General features: G+C 37.0%; 1 protein-coding gene across 8 annotated transcripts in view; it reads right to left on the reverse strand.

Annotated features, from left to right (window-relative positions):
- Ptbp3 (polypyrimidine tract binding protein 3) overlaps nt 1–20,330 on the reverse strand; it is an 85,336-nt gene that overhangs the window by 43,257 nt on the left and 21,749 nt on the right. For 4 of the 8 annotated variants that reach the window (XM_031377545.1, XM_031377542.1, XM_031377546.1 and 1 more), the window contains 2 exons: nt 14,122–14,194; nt 5,204–5,373 (listed from right to left, as the gene is read on the reverse strand). In XM_031377545.1, the coding sequence (XP_031233405.1) occupies nt 5,204–5,373; nt 14,122–14,143 (192 nt within the window). In that variant the 5' untranslated portion in view covers nt 14,144–14,194. Of the gene's footprint in view, nt 1–5,203; nt 5,374–14,112; nt 14,195–20,330 lie in introns of all 8 variants that reach the window. The other 4 variants (XM_031377543.1, XM_031377540.1, XM_031377539.1 and 1 more) reach the window with 1 other exon arrangement.

The following is a 20,330-nucleotide window of genomic DNA, read 5'->3' on the forward strand; positions in this document are numbered from 1 at the left end:
AATACACAAAGTACAATCCACAAACCACAAGAAACTCAAGAAGAAGGAAGACCAAAGTGTGGGTACTTTATTCCTTCTTAAAAGAGGAAACAAAATACCCATGGAAGGAGTTACAGAGACAAACTATGGAGCAGAGACTGAAGGAAGGACAATCCAGAGACTGTTCCACCTGGGAATCCTTCCCATATTCAACCATCAAATCCAGACACAATTGAGGATGCCGACAAGTGCTGGCTGACAGGAGCCTGATGTCTCCTGAGAGGCTCTGACCTTACCCGACTAATATAGAAGTAGAGGCTCACAGCCATCCACTGGACTGGGTGCAGGATCCCCAATAAGGAGCTAGAGAAAGGACCCAAGGAGCTGAAGGGTTTGTAGCCCCTTAGGACGAACAACAATATGAACTAACTAGTACCCTCAGAGCTCCCAGGGACTAAACAACCAACCAAAAGTGTATACATGGTGGGACTAATGGTTCCAGCAGCATATGTAGCAGAGGATGGCCAAGTCCATCATCAATGGGAGGAGAGGCCTTTGGCCCTGTGAAGGTTCTATGGCCCAGTGTAGGGGAATGCCAGGGCCAGGAAGCAGGAGTGGGTGGGTTGGTGAGCAGGGGGAGGGGGAGGGAACAGGGTTTTGTTGTTGTTGTTGTTGTTTTGTTTTATTTTATTTTATTTCTTTTTTTCAGAGGGGTAACAGGGAAAAGAGATACCATATGACGTGTAAATGAAGAAAATATCTAAAACACACACACACACACACACACACACAAAACAAACAAGTTGAAAACCCTGTTGGAGGATGGGGAAAGGGGATAGTTGGTTGAAAAGTACTACTCTATCTAAATTCTCAAATAAGATGTGGGTATAATAACTTGCTCTTCTTCATTTTTCTTCTATCTATTCCATTGTATAGATGTACCACATCTACAGATGAAATGTAATGTTCTTCTTCAGAGTTCCTATCATCACAAACATTGCCATCAAGGAACCAACATATCACATATCTGATTTGATAGCAGGAAATGAGAAATCATCACTGCCTGAGTAAAAACCTGATCTAAATCTCTACCTACTTACTGTAACTTGGTCATAAACACCTGTGATCCTCAGTTTCCTCTATTAAAATATGCAGATATATAAGCAATCTATAACTCTTTAACCCAAACATGAAATGACAGAGTGCTAGTTAGGTGATCTGTCTGGGATTCTGCAGGAAAGAACTAGAAAACATCAGTGTATGAAGGCACCCACTCAAAATAGTAGCATACACATGTTTATGTGGGTTTTGTCTCATGTATGTCTATGCCCATATGAATGCATTGCCCAGAGATGCCAGAAAAGGGAGCTGGATCCCAAGACTGAAGTTACAGACAGTTGGGATTACCATGTGGGTGGATGGAATTCTAACCCAGATCCTGTGGAAGAGCAGTCAATGGTAAAGAATACTCTTTACCATTGAACCAGCCCTCACATTCAGTTTTATCTCATTTTATACTTCTAACCTACACTCGTCCTGTATACTTTAAAGCAAAGGCTACATATAAATCTGTGTAAAGCATTTTTTCTGTTTTATGTATACGTGCTATTTGTTTACACACTATATTCACATAAACATGTTTATACATTTGTATATTATGTGTATACACACAGAGCACTTTGAATTATTACTAGCAACATTTAAAAAAATTCTCTGCTTGTGACTTTTTAAATTATACATGTGAGATACTTTTAAGCTTCCTGACACTTCATATCTTATCCTATGTTTGGACTTAGCTATATAGACTGCTATGACTTCTGTGATGGGTTAAATCAGCAATAGAACTGTTTTGACTTGTGGTTTGCTTTTTTTATCTTGGGGAAGGGGCAGGGTCTCTTCTCCATAGGCCTTCACTGTCCTTGAAGTTACTATGTAGACCAGGCCCTTCCCTTGGCCTCCTGAGTGCTTGGATCAAAGACATGCAGTTGGCAATAGAATTTTTAATGTAGCAAGGTCTGCCTACTTTTTTAATGGCTGATAAAAGAGAATATAAACATACCAATCATACTGAGTACTCAGAACTACCTACAAGAGTATTCAAATTTATGCAAGAATAACCTGATCAAAAAAAAAAAGATTCTATTTTTTAAAATGGCCAATAGAGTTGGGCCTATTTATATACAGCTCTAAGGTGAAGGCTCCAAAGCTCAGGAGTTAGAGCACTAGTATTGTACACAGGTATAATTCCAGATGGTAGGAGGGAGAAGCAAGATGTTCTCAAGATGCAAAGATGAAAGAACAGTTTGACCTGTTCATGGTGGGTAGAGGACAGATAAAAGATTTAAACATGTTTTGTTTTGTTTTTTCAAAAGAAAACAGTCAACAGCTATTTGAAAAAAAATTCAATACAACTATGCAGGGAAATAAAAAAAACCAAACTTTTAATTAGCTGTTTGATAATAGAATGGCTATTACCAAAAAGGACTAAGGACAAGGCCAGGAATGATGGTACACATCACTGATACTAGAAATCAAGAGGCAGAAGCTGAGCTCAAGGCCAGCCAAGTGTCTACACAGTGAGACACTGTCTCAAAAAAAAAAAAAAAAACCAAAACAATTGTGTTGAGAGCTTTGTTTGTACTGGTAGTGGGAACATAAATTAATTATTATACATTCAGAATAGAGATTCCTTTTTGTAAAAAAAAATTAAATAGAACCACAATCCATTACTGGGTATATATCCAAAAGCAACAAAATCATAAGGTCAGAGAGACATCTGCACTCTCATATGTATTGGAGTACTACTCACAGCAGCCAAGACATAGCACCAACTCAAGTGTCTACCAACCAGTGAATCAATAAGGAAAATTGATACCTGTGTATAATAGGACAAACTGGAGACTATTGTGTTCAGTAAACCATGCCAAGGACAGAAAGATAAGCACTGCACTATTTCACAGATATGTAGAATCTTTCAAAATGCTATTCTCACACAAGTGAGGCATAGCACAGTAGTTACTAGAGGTTGGGGAAATTAGTGAAACACAAGACTTGGGGAAAGTCGATCAATAAATGTGTCTATACCAGTGGTTCTCAACCTTCCTAATGCTTCAACCCTTTAACACAATTTCTCATGCTGTGGTAACTTCCAATCACATTTTTTGCTATTTCACAACTATAATTTTGCTACTGTTATAAATCATTATGTAACTACCTGATATGCAGATTTAATATACAACCTCCATGAAAGGGGGGGGGTCTTGATACACAGGTTGAAAATAGCTGGTTTAAGCTTGTCTAAGATATCTTTAGAAGTAAAAATTCTATTGTGTTTTTTCTTAGTAAGGTATTTAAAGATAATGGTAATACACTGTATAATTAAAAAGACTAGAAAACAGGATTTTAAACAATTTCACCATAAAGAAATATTATCAGGTTGTAGCTTGAGTACTTGGCCAGCACAAGAAAAGTCCTAGGGTCAAACTCTAACAACTTCTCCCTCTACGCTAATTCCCCTCCTCTTACCCCCAAAAAAACAGAGAGAAAAGGGATGGAAAGAATATTGTAGATGTTTTGAATCTGATTTAAATATATGATATATTTGTGAATTAAAATATCAAATAATATCTCATTTATACACAGAAATTATATATTTGCATGTATCTATTAAAATGTATCCTGAAAGGTTTAAAACAAAAAAGTTTGATAGGTAGGAAAGAGGACATATCACCTCCTCTTGAGAAGAGTTGGAAGAGAGGGAGTATGACCAATCCATGTATGAAACTCACAAAAGTACCAAAAATAAGTAATAAAATCTTAAAAAAATAATTTAACGTAAAAACTCATTTGTGCAATGAAGTTTCTCTTATGACTCCAAACTATTAAAGAAGCTACACAATAATTCTACAACTAGAATATGCATAATAGTTTTATGGGAACAGGAGACCTGACATTGTTTCGGGCTAGCCTAAAGCAACAGGCTACAACAGACCAAATTAAAGATTAAGATTCACAGCAATCAGTTTTATTAAATACAAAAAGAAATGAAAAGAAATGAACTCTTTTTTTTTGGGGGGGGGGTTTCGAGACAGGGTTTCTCTGTATAGCTCTGGCTGTCCTGGAACTCACTCTGTAGACCAGGCTGGCCTAGAACTCAGAAATCCACCTGTCTCTGCCTCCCACGTGCTGGGATTAAAGGCATGCGCCACCATTGCCCAGCAGAAATAAACTCTTACAAGAAAAGTGGCCTAATATAAACCAATCCATTAAAAAAAAAGATTCATTTTCTAACTTATATATGTGTTTGTCTGATTATATGTATGTGCATCAAGTGTATGCCTGATGCCCATAGCCAGCTATGGGCCACTACTTTTATGGCCTAGAAACTTTGCATAAGCAACAAGGGATCTTAACTAACTGTTGAGCTAAATCTCTAGCCTTTAAAAAATGTTTTCTTCCACTTTTAAAAACACTATTAAAAACTATTCAGTCATATCTAGCTAAACATTCAATTTTATTTTACATATGATGTGACTCCCAAATCTTTTTTGCTGCTGTTGTTTGTTTTAGTTATAAGACAGGATCTTTCAACATGGTCCTGGCTGTCCTGGAACTTACTCTGTATAGAACTTGCCAGGCTGGCCTTGAACTCAGAAACTTACTTACCTATCTCTCTAGCCCTGGGATTAAAGGTGTGTGCTACCATACCCAGCTGCTCCCAACTCTTAAATCCCAAGTAAAATCCAATCAGACCTTTAGCTTATAGTGATAACTGCACTGTTTGAAAAACTTAACTGTTCTTTAGCTAGACAAAGTGCAATTTATAATTTCTCTATCAGGGTCTCTTAGGTCTTACATGATATTTTTAGGAATCATCCTATAGTTAAAAACATCAAGTAAGTAAAATATAAAATAGGTCTTAAAGAAAATGACTTCAAAGCAATAGATAAGAAATTTTCCTGTTTATTGTGTTATTTGTGGTCACAGATAGTAAGAAAAGGTGAATAGCCAGCAAGGTGGCATACACCTTTGTGGTCCCAGATACTTAGAAGGCAGAACTTTAGAAAGGTCACTTGAGCTTATGAACTTTACATTAGCCAGAGCAACACAGAGACCCCGTCTCAAATCAACTAGTTATTTTTAAGTTCAAGAAAATAAAAATTATATGAAATACTAACACCCAGAAGACAATCACTCAGTTGTCCATCTTTAAATGTTTACGTACCTGGCTTTTTCCTTTCAACATCAAAAGATTAGTTACTTTGCCAAATGGTAGACCTAATGATATGACCTCTGCTTCGGTGACATCACATGGAATTTTTCGAAGATGGAGAACACGGGAAGGCGAACAGGGAGGTCTATCTCCTTTAAATTTCTTGTTGTCATTCCCATTAGCTAAAAAGACATAAGATTTGTTTTAATTTCTGAAACTAATTTAGGTTGACATACTACATTAACTAAACTGCCACACTTGACCTAGTGCACCAGATTTGAAATTCATGAGCTATGGGTTGATGTCATGAGTGAGAAATAAAACCAACCTCTTAATGAACCCACTTTTGGTCTTTCAATGTGGCCATTACATTTAATTGCTGTGTGATTTTTTTTTTTTTTTTGAGGAAAAGTATTAGGATAAATCAATTATATTGCTTCAGGGAGTCATGTATCACTTTCATGAGGTAAGCATTAACCACAGTATACCCTTCCTAAGTTTAGATATACAACACTTTAACTACAACTACCTATAGTATTCACTACAGTGACAGGTTTGCACAAAATCAATATGCACAGGTTTGCAGTCTGGGACATAAGCTAAACCGAATACACCATATACACCTAGGTGTGTAAGTAAACTATACTGCCCAGGTCTGTGTAAGCACACTCTTGGACAGTGGTTCTCAACCTTCTAATGCTACAACCCCTTAATACGGTTCCTTATGTTGTGGTGACCCCGACCATAAAATTATTTCTGTTGCTACTTCATCAACTGCAATTTTGCTTCTTATCAATTATAATATGAATATTTGTACTTTTTGATCGTCTGAGGTATCCTGATGAAAGGATAGTTCAACCCCCACATGTTGTAACCACAGGATGACAGTCTCTACTCTAGGATATTCACTGCATTTTCAGAAAGCATGCCAATCACTAATTGAGGTATGACTATACCTCTAAACTCAAATGTTCAAAATGTCTCATGTATGTTTGTTTTTATGGGTATAAGTGTTTTTCCCACAAGTATGTATGTACATTCAACATGCCTGGTGCCCAAGGAACCAGAAATAGGTACTAGAGTCCCTGGAACTGAGATTAAGGACAGTTTTAAGCTACCATGTGGGTGCTAGGAACTGAACCTGGGTCTTCTGCAAGAGCATCCAGTGCTCTTAACCTTATTCACCATTCTCTCCAGCCCACTAATATATTTTTAAAGAACCCTTTTCAAACTTTTATTCTGCAAAATAAAAAGGATTAAAACAATAAAATTTAAGCCAGGCTGTAGTGGCACACACTTTTTAATCCCAGCAGTCAGAAGGCAGGGGCAAGCAGATCTAGAAGCCAACCTGATCTAAAGACTGAGTTCCAGGCTAGCCAGGGCTCACACAAACAAACAAACAAACAAACAAAATTTTAAGAAAGATTATGATATAAATTTTGTGCCTAATACAACCAAAATGATCTGGATGAGTTATTTCATAAGCAAAATTATTTTTTAAGCTTCTTAAGCAATATAGGCTTTCTCATTCTATTAGCTAAATTTTGTGTTCTTATGGTAATCCTATTCAGCAGTAATAAGCAGACCTTAGTTAAAATATATATTTTTTCAATATCCCCTCCATACTTCAAACTCAGGCATGCTACTCAGCACTCTACAGTACAGTACATCCCCATGAAGCTGTCCTGCTCCAACATCTCAGACCAGCCACTGCAAAATGAACTGACTATCCTAGCACATAGCAAGATTTTATTCAAATCATACAAACTACAACTGACCTGCCTACAATGATTACTCAAGTTTATGCAGATGAAATTCAGAAATATTTTTCCTCCAGGAATAATATGAAGACAGGCCAAATATAACTATTTTAAAATTTCATTATAATCCTTTTAAATATTAAATATGATATTTGTCACTATTGGTAGAAAAATATAATCTTGCCAAACTCCTAATATCCCTTTTCTAAGAACTAGTGAAAATTTACTACCTATAATTCTATATAAATATCATAGGTGCCATATAAGAACACAGCAATATAAATGTTGTGTCTGTAGCATAAAACTTGACCTAGAAATATATAAATTGAGCATTCCCCCATTGTCTCCCCCTCTCACACACACATATAACACTTGCTCCCAAATTTGTATTTGTAACTAGGTATGTACTGTTAATACACTGCTATATTGTATTTCTAGGTATTGCACCTAAGATCTTATATATGCTATGTCATTAGTCTTCTAGATTTTGTAGTGATTCAAATGAAGATTATTTCAAGCACATGAGTACAAAGATTATTTCACTAATTTGCTTTTGCTTTATTTTGTATTTATTACCAACAGCTATAATTATGCTCTTATTAATCTGTCATAAGATTTTCTCTCCACTCATCTGATGTAGTGACACATTGTTTAATTTCTTGTTTTGGGCCTGTTCTTGTCTGTATGGATTAACCAGACCGATCATAGGAGTATTACTTAAGTATGGTATGTTAACTCAAATATAGGTGAAAGGGCTGTAATTCAAAACAAATTACAACTTGGGTATATTTTTGGATCTTCTGAAATATGGGTAGATGACAGGGGATTTGATTTCTTGATTAGGAACCAGATTTTCTAATATGATCTTCTACTATAATTTATGACTACTGTTCAAATTGTAAAGCAGCACTTTATCACTTCTTAGTCACTGTTCTATTGCTGTAAAGAGACACCATGATTAAGGCAACTCTTACAAAAGAAAGCATTTAATTTCTTTAACTGGCTTGCTTACAGTTTCAGAGGTTTATTTATTAGCCCATTATCATCGTGACTGGGAGCATGGCAGCAACCATGGTGCTGGAGAAGTATTGAGAGCTATACCCTGATCCACTGACCAAGAGAGAGAGTGACACAAGGCTTGGCTTGGGCATTTGAACCCCAACCCCACCCTTCCCAGTGATACACTTCCTCTAACAAGACCACACCTATCCCAACAAGGTCACACTTCCTAACTCTTCTCAAGTGCTGCCACTGCCTGATGACTAAGCAATCACATAATCAGCCTATGGAGGCCATTCTTACTCAAAATATCACCATCATTCACATCCTTAGAGAAGAGGTTAAGGAAAGTTAAAGCTGTACTTCATCTCTGCCAACCTTCTTTTACCACTGACCTTCCACTTTCAAGTGGGAGGAGGAAATTGGTATTTTATTCTTGTGTGGCAGTCTAGTAATAATTTGAGAATTCTGTTTTGAAAGGAGAGGAAAATAGACATTAGAATGACCACTAAGAGTCTATATATATCTTTTCAACTGGGTATAAAATATTGTGTCCATCTTGTGCACATTTGTTAGAACTCATAACTGCATCAAAGTGTTTCTCTATAACTTTCTTTTTGTACTGTAGTCATTAATACTTTAGTATTAATATTATCATAGCTTCATAAATAGACTGCATAATAAACAGCCAAATCAAGAAGTAGAATACTAGGCTGGAATGATGGATCAGCAGTTAAGACCTCTTGCTGTTATTCTTCCCTAAATAGTTTCCAGCACCCATACCAAGTGGGTGACCACCCATAACCCCAGTTCTAAGGGATCCAATGACGTCTATTGGTATCCTGAGATACCCGCACACAACACATTCACCCACACAGAAACACACATATGCTTTATGCTCATGAAGTTTTTCTCTTTCCATTTATATTTATCTTCCAAGCATATTTTGATTTTTTTTTACAACATAGATTAGTATTTGTGTTTTTAAGCACTGTGTAAATGAGCCAATGACATAACATATACTGATATGTTAAATATATAACATTTAACATTATGCTTGTGACTGTTCAGCAACATTGCTTCTATGTTTGTAATAGCAGCATATAAAGCTATGATGAGTGACGGGTTCTATGTTGTCTCTCTTGCTAAAAGGTAACCACCTTCTTTACAGTCTGAGATGAAAGATAGAAGTCCTCCAAGCAGTAGGAGAAAAGACAAACAGTAGACAGACATGACCCAAAGATCCCATAAATCACTTGTACTAGTCAAGGCCACCTGTAGCTAAAGGGAAGACTTTAAAAGTAGCTGTTTAATCTGAGTAACAATGGGCTGAAATAAAAATCAGTTCTTTTAGTAAACAGAATAGTAGCAGTTTCTGCCATCAGTTTGTACAACTATATTAAAAAGGAGAATGAATATGAGTTATGAAGTGTTGAAATGTTTTCATAGTTACCAGAGGACATTAAAAGTTCAAGTTCCCAGACATAAAAAAGCATTGCCCTGTGCACAAGGGTGTGTGAGCACACATACACTAGTTAAAGCAGCATGTTACAATAACAAATTAATGTAAGTTGAGTCAAAATATCTTTAAGTCTATTTTAGGTAAAGCTCATAGGAAGGGATATTCTTTATTTTAGGACTAAGCTTCATAATTTAAAGCTCTCACAAAATGTGTACCTACAAGAAAGAATTTTTATTACATTTTATTGATTTTATGTAGACATGCGTGTGTCACAGCCAGGAGTCAGTTCTCTCCTTCTACCATGAAGGAACTGCCTGGGATCACACTCATGTCATAGGCTTGGCAGCAAGGACCTTTACCTCCTATACTGGCTGGTTTTGTGTGTCAACTTGACACAGGCTGGAGTTATCACAGAAGGGAGCTTCAGTTGGGGAAGTGCCTCCATGAGATCCAGCTGTGGGGCATTTTCTCAATTAGTGATCAAGGGGGTAGGGCCCCTTGTGGGTGGTGCCATCCCTGGGCTGGAAGTCTTGGGTTCTATAAGAGAGCAGGCTGAGCAAGCCAGGGGAAGCAAGCCAGTAAGGAACATTCCTCCATGGCCTCTGCATCAGCTCCTGCTTCCTGACCTGCTTGAGTTCCAGTCCTGGCTTCCTCTGGTGATCAACAGCTATTTGGAAGTAAACTAAATAAGCCCTTTCCTCCCCAACTTGCTTCTTGGTCATGATGTCTGTGCAGAAATAGAAACCCTAAGATACCTCCTGAGCACCTCAAGTAGCCCATTATACAAGAGATTTTAAAATAACACTAACAATATCTAAAGAGAATAACCATAGGTCCCACATTGCCTGGGAGAGTCATAACTTGGCACCAGTGTTCCAGTATCCTTATGCAACAGAAAAATCTTCATTTTAAATATATCTATATTATTAGTAGTTATACCAAAATAAGCAAGAATGGGATTTGGTAGATTTAATTCTTTAGTGTTTCTGCTATAGTCTCATCCTCCTATTTAGACAGAACAGTTAAATCTGAATGTTAATCAATAATAGACTGACATTCTTTATAAAATCATGGACAATATACAGAGCTTTGAAAGCAGCAGGTACAATAGGAGATGAGTAAGTAGGATTAGGTTTTTTCTAGCAGCTTTCAATCTTGTTACCTATTACCTATTCTCTCTCTCTCTCTCTCTCTCTCTCTCTCTCTCTCTCTCTCTCTCTCTCACACACACACACACACACACACACACACACACACACACACACACAACTCACACACACTTTTTTTTTCCTTCCCACTTTTTAAAAATGTAGCCAAGGATGATAGTGAAGTTCTGATCCTTCTGCCTCCACTTCCCCAGTGCTAGGACTACAGGAATGCACCATCATGTTGGATCACTTGGTGGCTAGGGCAACAGCTAAAAATGTGGGAATCATTGGCGAGGCATATGTGAAATACAACTTTATCACTATTCTGTTTAAAAGCTTGCAATTAATTTCACATGCAGTTCAATTTTGCCCTCATTTGCTAACTTTAGAAAATCAATTATTACAAGATACTGACATACTTCTGAATCCTTTCGGTGGATCCCAACTTAACATTACAGGAGCAACTCTACCTAATATGTTTGAATTCATTTTAAAAAGTTCAACATTAAAGGTAAGAACTGTTATTTTAAGGTAGGATAGAATTTTGTAGTGAGGTCTGGCCTGGAACTTGCTGTCACTGAATTTGAAATTGTCCTGCTTAGGTTTCCTGTGTCCTGGCTAAGATAACATTTTAAGGTATTATTAAACTATAAATATTGGTGCCACATACTCAGAGTAAAAACACTGTTCTTACTGAAAAGCACAAAGATAAAAAGGCCCAAGACAAATGTTAGTTTGTGCACTTTAACAATCAACATTCAACTGCATGGAGCCTTATCTAGCTACTAGATATACCAACATTCCAAGACAAAGTCCCAATGACCCCATGGCACCTACACCCAAAGATCCGTCTCTAGAAAAACAACTGGTGCTGTAAAGCTTAATATTTAACAAGATGGCAGAAGGTTAGTCTGTCCCTTCAGATATTGCTTTTGCCTCAGCTTTAAACCACACACAAGTAGTCTATGAAGCTGACTAAATAACCTGCCCCTCTACAGACATAAAAAGCTTCCTTCCATCTCCTCAATGGAATAAACCCTTCAGAAGCTTACCTGCTGCAGATACACCACAGTGTATGTAATAATCTCTCTACTTCAGCCTTTTGGTACATTTATGGCCATGCATCATTAGCCCATCACTGAAATTTTATGAGGCAACCATGTACTTGCAAGAGGATTGATACAAACTAATTCCTGTTTTCAAACAAAAAATTTTCTTCCAATATAGTTTCCCAGACTTTAAGTATTTTTAAAATTGATATTCAGATTATCTACAAAAATTTTCCTGATTCTACTGAAGAAAAAAAAAAAAAGACCACTCAACAAGTCAGTATTCATGGCTCTCACTTTGGTGCACAGTATGACTTTATTAAAATGTGTGTGTCTTGTCAAGCAGTGGTGGCATACACCTTTAATCCCAGTGCTCAGAAGGAAGAGGCAGGCAAATCTCTGAGTTCCAGGCCAGCCTGGTCTACAGAGTTCCAGGACAGCAGAGCTATACAAAGAAACCTTGCCTCAAAAAAACAAAACAAAATAATAAAAAAAGTTAGTGTATCTTAAGAAAGCATCAAAATCTACTCCTATGACTTTCTCTCTCTCTCTCTCTCTCTCTCTCTCTCTCTCTCTCTCTCTCTCTCTCTCTTTCTCTCTCTCTCTCCTCTCTCTCTCCTCTCCCCGCCATTACATGTGGCATGTAATGCCACATGTATATGATACCCATGGAGGCCAAAAGAGAATGTTAGACTCTTTGAAGCTAGTGTTACAAGCAGTTGTGAGCGAGTCACACTCACACTGTCCCAGTGGTGAATGCATGTAACATCAGAAGCATTCTGGAGGCAGAGGTAGAAATATCGCAAGTTCAGACAAACCTGGGTTTGGATTATGACAAAGAATGGAGTTAGTTTTTAAACATTTCTTTGGTTCTAGAGATATAACTTCATCCTAACACATGTGAGATCTTGGGTCCAATTCCCAGCATGATGAAAGAAAAGTTTGTTCCACATTACCAAGTGGAAATCATGAGGAAATTCAGGGTACTATTGACAGACAGACAGACAGACAGACAGACAGACACACACACACACACACACACACACACACACACACACACACAGAACACAGTGCCCTGGGAATCTAGGACAATCTAGAAGAAACATTAAGAGATGAATGAGGGGCTGGAGAGATGGCTCAGTGGTTAAGAGCACCGACTGCTCTTCTGAAGGTCCTGAGTTCAAATCCCAGCAACCACATGGTGGCTCACAACCATCCATAACAAGATCTGATGCCCTATTCTGGAATGTCTAAGGACAAGCTACAGTATACTTACATATAACAAATAAATAAATCTTAAAAAGAAAAAAAAGGAGATAAATGAATCAAGTAGGGTCTGTCTAGCATTTTCAAGGATTGGATTAGATCCCTACCTAGCAGCATCCCTTAGGTCTGTGTCTCTGATGCATGACCTAAGAGCTCTAAAAACAAAGGCAAACATCTCCCCCACACAGAAACTCACAGGTAAGTCAGGCTGTTTAGCATATTTCCAGTGCTTCCAAGTTATTCTGAGTATGCTGGTTAATCTTGATTGTCAACTTCAAGACACATATAATAAGACTCATCTGGGAGATAAACCCTTGGGTGTAGTCTAGGAAGGTTTTCCAAAGAGGCTTTACTAATGTGGGAAGCCCCACCCTGAACGTGGGCAGTATCTTTCCATGATCAAAACTTCCAGAAAGAATAAAAAGGAAAAGGTAATGAATATTAGCATTCATCTTTCTCTGCTTCCTGGCATGCATGTTCATAGGCAACTACCCATGCATGGCATCCTTACGGCGGCCAGAAATTGATTTGGGTGTCTTCCTCTATCACTCTTCACCTTAATTTCTGAGACAAGATCTCTCACTAAACCCAGAGCTCCATGTTTTGGCTAGATTAGCTGGCCAACAAGCTCCAAGGATTCTCTTCTCCTCCCCTCGCAGCCTAATACTGGGTAACAGGCACAGGCAATAAAAGACATGGGCAGTCAAAACCAGGCCCTCATGCTTGCATAGCAAGCACTACCAACTGAACTACATGTATCTCCCCAGCTTCTTTTCCAGTGATTCTAATGTGAGCTCAGCGGTACAAAGTTGGCTTCACTCTCAACTCCCATATCACTGTTTGCATTTTTATATTAACAAATTCTCTGCCTACAATATCTTCCCAATTACTTCGGAGCAGATGTACCACATGGTGGACCCATTCCTAACTGTCTTCAACACTATCTTTTTTTCCTTAGCTGACTCTTTCCACTTCTCTTATTGAGTAAAATGCACAAATTTTGCCGGGCAGTGGTGGCGCACGCCTTTAATCCCAGCACTTGGGAGGCAGAGGCAGGCAGATTCACCAGCCTGGTCTACAGAGTGAGTTCCAGGACAGCCAGGGCTACACAGAGAAACCCTGTCTCGAAAAACAAAAACAAACAAACAAACAAACAAAAATCACAAATTTTTACTGTAAACAGTGGCAAAAAAGAAGCTCACAGAAAGAAAACACAGGACAGGGTGTTAAAACTTACCATACACACCTGCAGAAGTAGAATTGTTCATGGTAGAAGGTCCGTTAATGACACCAGAAGAAAGAAGCTCATCAGATCCCCGCTGAAAAGCAAAATTAGCATTCAATTAATAAAGCAAAATTTAAAATAATGGTTTATATTTACTATTAAATTTGCCAAAAGTATTATTTAAGTATAAAGATATTTAAGAAGACTGGGAGCAAACTGTGTGGTAAGGAAAAATTACGAGCAGATGCCTATCAATGTAGTTATTAAAGAAAAAGGCAAAACACTGGGGACATTGTTTTGCAAATACCTCTGACAATTCTAATCGTTCAATGCTTGAAGTACTAAACTGTATCTAGGAAGCTACATTCTGACAGTTTTTATTTACATGCAAATAATTTAACATTCTAATAATCTTGACTTTTAATACTCATTTCTAAAAATAGAGCTACAAGGACACAGTTTGTATCTATACTGGTCAAACTTTTTAAAATTATTAATTTTCATATCATTAATCCTAAAAACTATCTTTGGTGTATACCATCTCTTAAGCAAATATATTTTTAGAAATTTATTTCTTTATGGTAAGAGAGAAGGCTTGTCTCCTGGTGCTGGGGATTTAACTAGGCTGGGCAAACAGGACTCAGTTCCAGCCTTACACCTTGGCTTTTCTGAGATAAGAGTCTCGTCATATAGCCGTGACTGAGTGGTGATCTATGTTCTTGCCTCAGCCTTCTGAGTACAAGGACTGCAGGATGAGCCACCACACCTATTCAAGCAAGAGTTCTGTTCTATTTGAACATCTGAATACTCAATGATAAAATGTATCAGGTAAGCTTTTTCATTATGATCCTAATACAGATAATCAAGGTTATAAAAGGATAATAAATATGAAATAAAAGGCAAAAAACAATCTACTTCAAATCGATCAATTTTGTTCATCCTGGTGAATTTAAAAAAAAAAGTATTTTGGTTCACTGGGTGATAAAACTTAATCTTCAAACAACTATATAAATTTTAGAATAATACTACCACAAATATTTTCATTCTAAACTTATGTGTTTCCTTGTGTAAATATATGTTGAGGGGTCTGGGAACCTCAGAGGTCTGAAGGAGGTGTTAGATTCCCTGGAAACAGAGTTACAGTTTGTTGTGAGCTGCTCACTGTGGGTGCTGGGAATCAAACTTTGGTTTTCTACAAAAGCAGCTCTTAAAGATACTGAGGTAGCTCTCCAGCTCCTACCTCAAACATTTTGGCTCCTATGGAAGAACTAACCTCCAAAATCTCTGCATTACTACAAAAACAATTATTTAAACAAAAATGTTTTAAGTATCCAGAAATTACTACCCTCAGCTCTTTTACTCAAGTTTAACAAAGTCACCACTAAAAACAAAGGAATTAACCAACCAGGATGAAAGAAAAATTTCAAATCCCAACTTGCCTAAAAGACCAGGAATACACACACACACACACATAAAATATTGATCTAATATCCAATATGGTTTTAAAATAAGGAATTTGGTTAAAATGGTTTTTGCTAATAGATATATCCTCATCCTCTACATATATGTGTCTTTAGTATCAATATGTTTCATGTTAGAATACAGCTGGTTTGGTAAAAGGCTCTTAAAACCTGCCTTTGCTAAAAAAACAAAACAAAGCAAAGCAAACAAAACAGACCAAAAAAATAAAACAAAACAAAACAAAACAAAAAAAACCCACCAACTCTTCCCTTGGGCCCACAAGGTACCCACAAGGTATCTCTCCTCTCACTTTGCAACTATACTCCTTAATTCTGCACCTAGGAATGTTAATCACTACCTAGGAAAAGGTAATACCTAACTAGCCTCTTTATTTCACTTCAAGGCTCAAGGAACAAAAATAAGAGTACCTGAGGCACCTTATTGTCAGCTTTTTATAATGTCCTATTCCAGATCCCCACAAAATGTTGAAAGGTCTCCAATTTCCTAAACCTGCAGTCACCAACAACAGAACCTCACACAACAAATATGACCCAAATGAGGGTAACTGTCCATAATAGGAAGGCAGTGCTCTGGATCACGGCTAATCTGAGAAGCAGCTTGTCCCCTAGAGTTTTAAGAACTCCTTCTGACCACCATGCAGAACCAGAAAAGAAACAATGAACAGACAGACTACACCTAGATCAGCAGTGTTAGCTACACACACCTCATGCCCACACACCACGTTTCCTCTATCTAAACCGATTTTAGTACAACAAAGATGGACACGGATTGGGGGACCCCTCTTTATGTTTCTCTTCCTAGTGCACGTTAATTAAATTTCCTTTCTCTGCTTTTCACAATTATTCATTTCTTTCCCACACAATTAGGACCAGGGCCTGGGCCCAGCCTGTTGAGACAGTTCTAAAATTCTTATCATCTGATACACACTTTAAAGTTAAGTTTTGTTATTTAGAGTAAAATAACAAGTGAAAGAAAATATATAATCAACAAAGCATTTATAACCTTAAAAACCTTTTTAAAAACTTTTAAAAAAATGTAAAAGAACAAAACACAAGAAATGAGAATAAGAGTTAAGATACAAATGAAAGAAAATAAGCAGCATTTCACCAAGTGGCAATAGACTGTGTGACCACTGTCTAGCACCTCTACTTTGTCCTTTTCTGTGAAAGGATCACCCTCTTCCATTCACATGGCCCCATGACTTCCAATGCCTGGCTTGGGAGAACAACTTTCTGCCTCACTGACATTGAGCATAGTTTTGTGACAGGCTTTGGCCTCTGGAGCATGGACACAAAAATATTTAACCCAAGCACAGGATAGCTGTTTTGTTGGTTTTATTTTATTTGCTTTCACTCTATAACAAGAATATGTCCCACACAAGAGGAAGTCTTTACTCTAAAGCACAGGAATTAAGACACACACATTGTAAATAAACAAGAAACATTTTTCTAACATTATAGCCATCAACACAGGAAAACAAGTTTACTCTTGCTGGTTATTGGGACACATAAGTTAAGACTCTAACAGAATACCATCATGTGAAGAAAGGTAGCAAAATGGAGCATTAGTTAAGGCAGAGCAACAAAACTCTTAGAATTACATAGGACTTAGCTGGATATGATTTAATGGGAATATAATATTGCTGCAACTTTTAACACTATTCAACCTATGAAAGACAAACATGAATATCTAAAGGATCCCTGTGACCTACCGCTATGCACACACCCAAGACATGCTTACTTATACACAATTAGACATAAGGATATTCCCAGAACATCATTCATACTAGCGCAGCTGAAAACAACCACATGTCATCAATTACAGAATAAATCTTTATAAATGCATGCAATTATTTATTAAATACATAAAATTACTATCCCACAGAACAAAGTAATCTCAAATATTAAGAAGATACCACAAAGGATACACTCTTGTGTTGGGTTTATTATCACTACTTTATGTGATGTATATGTGTGCAAGGGAGTCAGTTCTCCCCTCGAAGACAAGAATGTTTAGCAGGAGGATGAAGAGTGAATCATGGGTAAACAATTAACAGCATTGCCAAGGCAGTCTTAACAGAATGAAAAATGAGACATCATGTGGCAGGTGTGGAACAGGGGTTAAGACTGCATCAATAGTCTCCTTAGAAACACACGGGCAGTTTACATAAGTCCAGCAATTTCCTGTGGACTTGTTAGCTCTCTGACTACGTCAACACATAAGTCAGCTTCATTTGCTTCAAGCATCAATTATTGAAGCTTCTTCCAACTGACAAACTAAATATATAGGGCCAACAAAGCAAAGGAATACTGTGATTAAGCAGTACAAATGTTTTGTTATCAAATTTTATGGGAACTGGTTGTATTTGCAATTCAAGAAAGAATATTAATGTGATTAAAAGACAATCTGTCAACTGAGGAAAGCCACTGAAGTAAAATTTAAGATTTTGAAACTAAACCAAAAATCTAAATTCCGATCAGATATAACATACACATCAAATTCTAGGATAAGTTATCATTTCTTTTACCTATCAAGATCATAAGGAAAAGAAACTATTTTAAAAAGTCTTAAATCTCTAGTATTCTTTCTTTAAATGGACATACTCTTGAAATATTGAAATAAATACCCAAGTACAAAATCAAAACAAAATTTCTAGCAGATGGACTAACAACCTTTTGTGAAACTTTCCAGAATAAAAATTTCATTTATCCTGCTCTTAGTAATCTATTCCATAAGCAGAAATAAAGTGTTATTATGCCGTGTTACCCTACTACATCTATATCATTAGTTGCCTAGAAGATGTGTCTAATTGTATTTCCCCTTTTCCTTCCTCTGCCATCCCTAGCCAGGGTCCTGGGTCTTGTCCCGTTACCTCCTTGGCCCTGGTCTAGCCCTACTGATTGCTCTCCTTTATAACTTCCTTCACAGAACTTACAACTTTTTTCATGTACTCTATGTTAAAACCACACACACACACACACACACACACACACACACACACACACACACACACAAAACATCCTTGCTTAAATAATTCAGTGCAGTGGTTTTCAACCTTCCCAATGCTGTCTTTTTTTAATACAGTTTGTCATGCTATGATGATCCTCATAAAATTATTTTCCTTGCTATTTCATAACTGTACCTTTGCTGTTAGGAATCATAAATATTTTTAGACATGTAAGTTTTCCAAAGGACTAGGGTTTCACAACATAGCCCTGACTGTCCTATAACTCACTCTGTAGACCAGGTTGGCCTTGAACTCAGAGATCTGCCTACCCTTTTGTCTTCTAAGTGTTATGATGAAAGGCAAGCAACACCACTCTCCAGCTTTATTTCTACTGTTTCTAAAGTTTTCTTAGTTTTACTTATCCCATTGTAATCAGAGAAAACAAATTCTAATGTGAAGTTCTTCAGTCTTTTAGATTTGTCTTGTAGCCTCTATTAGCACATGCAGAGGAATACACACTCTACACCTGCTGGGTGGCATGTTATCTCAATGTCTGTCAGATGCACTTGTTCTGTAGTACACCTTATCTCTGATGCTTCCCTGGTGATTTCTTTTGAAATGATCTGTTCATTAAAATGAATATGGGATGAAGTCCCAAACAACACTGTATTAGAGCCTACTCTTTTGTAATGAGTAATGTCTGCTTTATATAAAGGAGTGGCCCTAGAATTAAAGAAATACCTATTTTTAAAAAATATTTATTTATTTATTTATTTATTTAATACATGTGAGTACACTGTAGCTGTCTTCACATACACCAGAAGAAGGCATCAGATCCCATTACAAACAGTTGTGAGCTACCATGTGGGAACTGAACTCAGGACCTCTGGAAGGGCAGTCAGTGCTCCTAATCCCTGAGCCATCTCTCCAGTCCATAAGTACATATTTGTAACTATAATTCTAGCTTGCTAAACTACTTCATCTTTATAGAGTGACCTGCATCTTCAGTTTTTAATTTAAGGTGTGTTTTCTCTACTCACTTTTGGTGTTTGCTTGTGAAGAGTATATTCTTTGATCCTTTCGCTTTTAGTTTTTGTGTGCCTTCACTAATGAACTGAGTTTCTCACTAGCAGCATACGAACTGATCCCACATGCTTTTTTTTTTTTGAAAGTTTACATCTTTTAGCTGAAAAATCATTATACTCAAGGTTATTACTAAAATAAGGTTATTACTAAACGGTCTTGCTAGTCTGTTAAAATACTTTTGGTTACTTTTTGGTTTTCTCTAAAAGATTGATTTTTTTTTTTTTTTTGAGCTTCATACTTTCTTAAATTTTCGTTTATTACAGCTAATCTAGTGGTAACAAATTCCCTTGGCTTTTGTTGGCTTGGAAAGTATGTCTTCTTCAATTCTAAAGAGTAACTCTAGTGGGTACAGTAATCTTAGTTGCTCTTCCATACCTTCCTCAGGACTTTGAATATATTACATCCACTTGATTCTATCCTATATGGTTTCTCCAGAGACATATGTTAGGAATTTAATAGAACTTCCCATTATGAATTTTTCTGGCTACACTCCCCTGCCCCCATGGTACTTGTATCAAATTCAGAACTTTATACAAGCCAGCCAAGTGCTCTACCACTAAGCCATATGTACAAACTAACTTGACACCTTTTTTCTTTGCTATATTTAAAATTCCCTTTATCTACTTCTTTTGATGGAGATTCACTATAAGCCCTGGAGAGAATCTTTTAAAAATAATCAAGTCGCCAGGCAGTGGTGGCGCATGCCTTTAATCCC

This window comes from Mastomys coucha, unplaced genomic scaffold (genome assembly GCF_008632895.1).
Source record: "Mastomys coucha isolate ucsf_1 unplaced genomic scaffold, UCSF_Mcou_1 pScaffold18, whole genome shotgun sequence".
In the NCBI taxonomy this organism is placed as follows: Eukaryota; Metazoa; Chordata; class Mammalia; order Rodentia; family Muridae; genus Mastomys; species Mastomys coucha.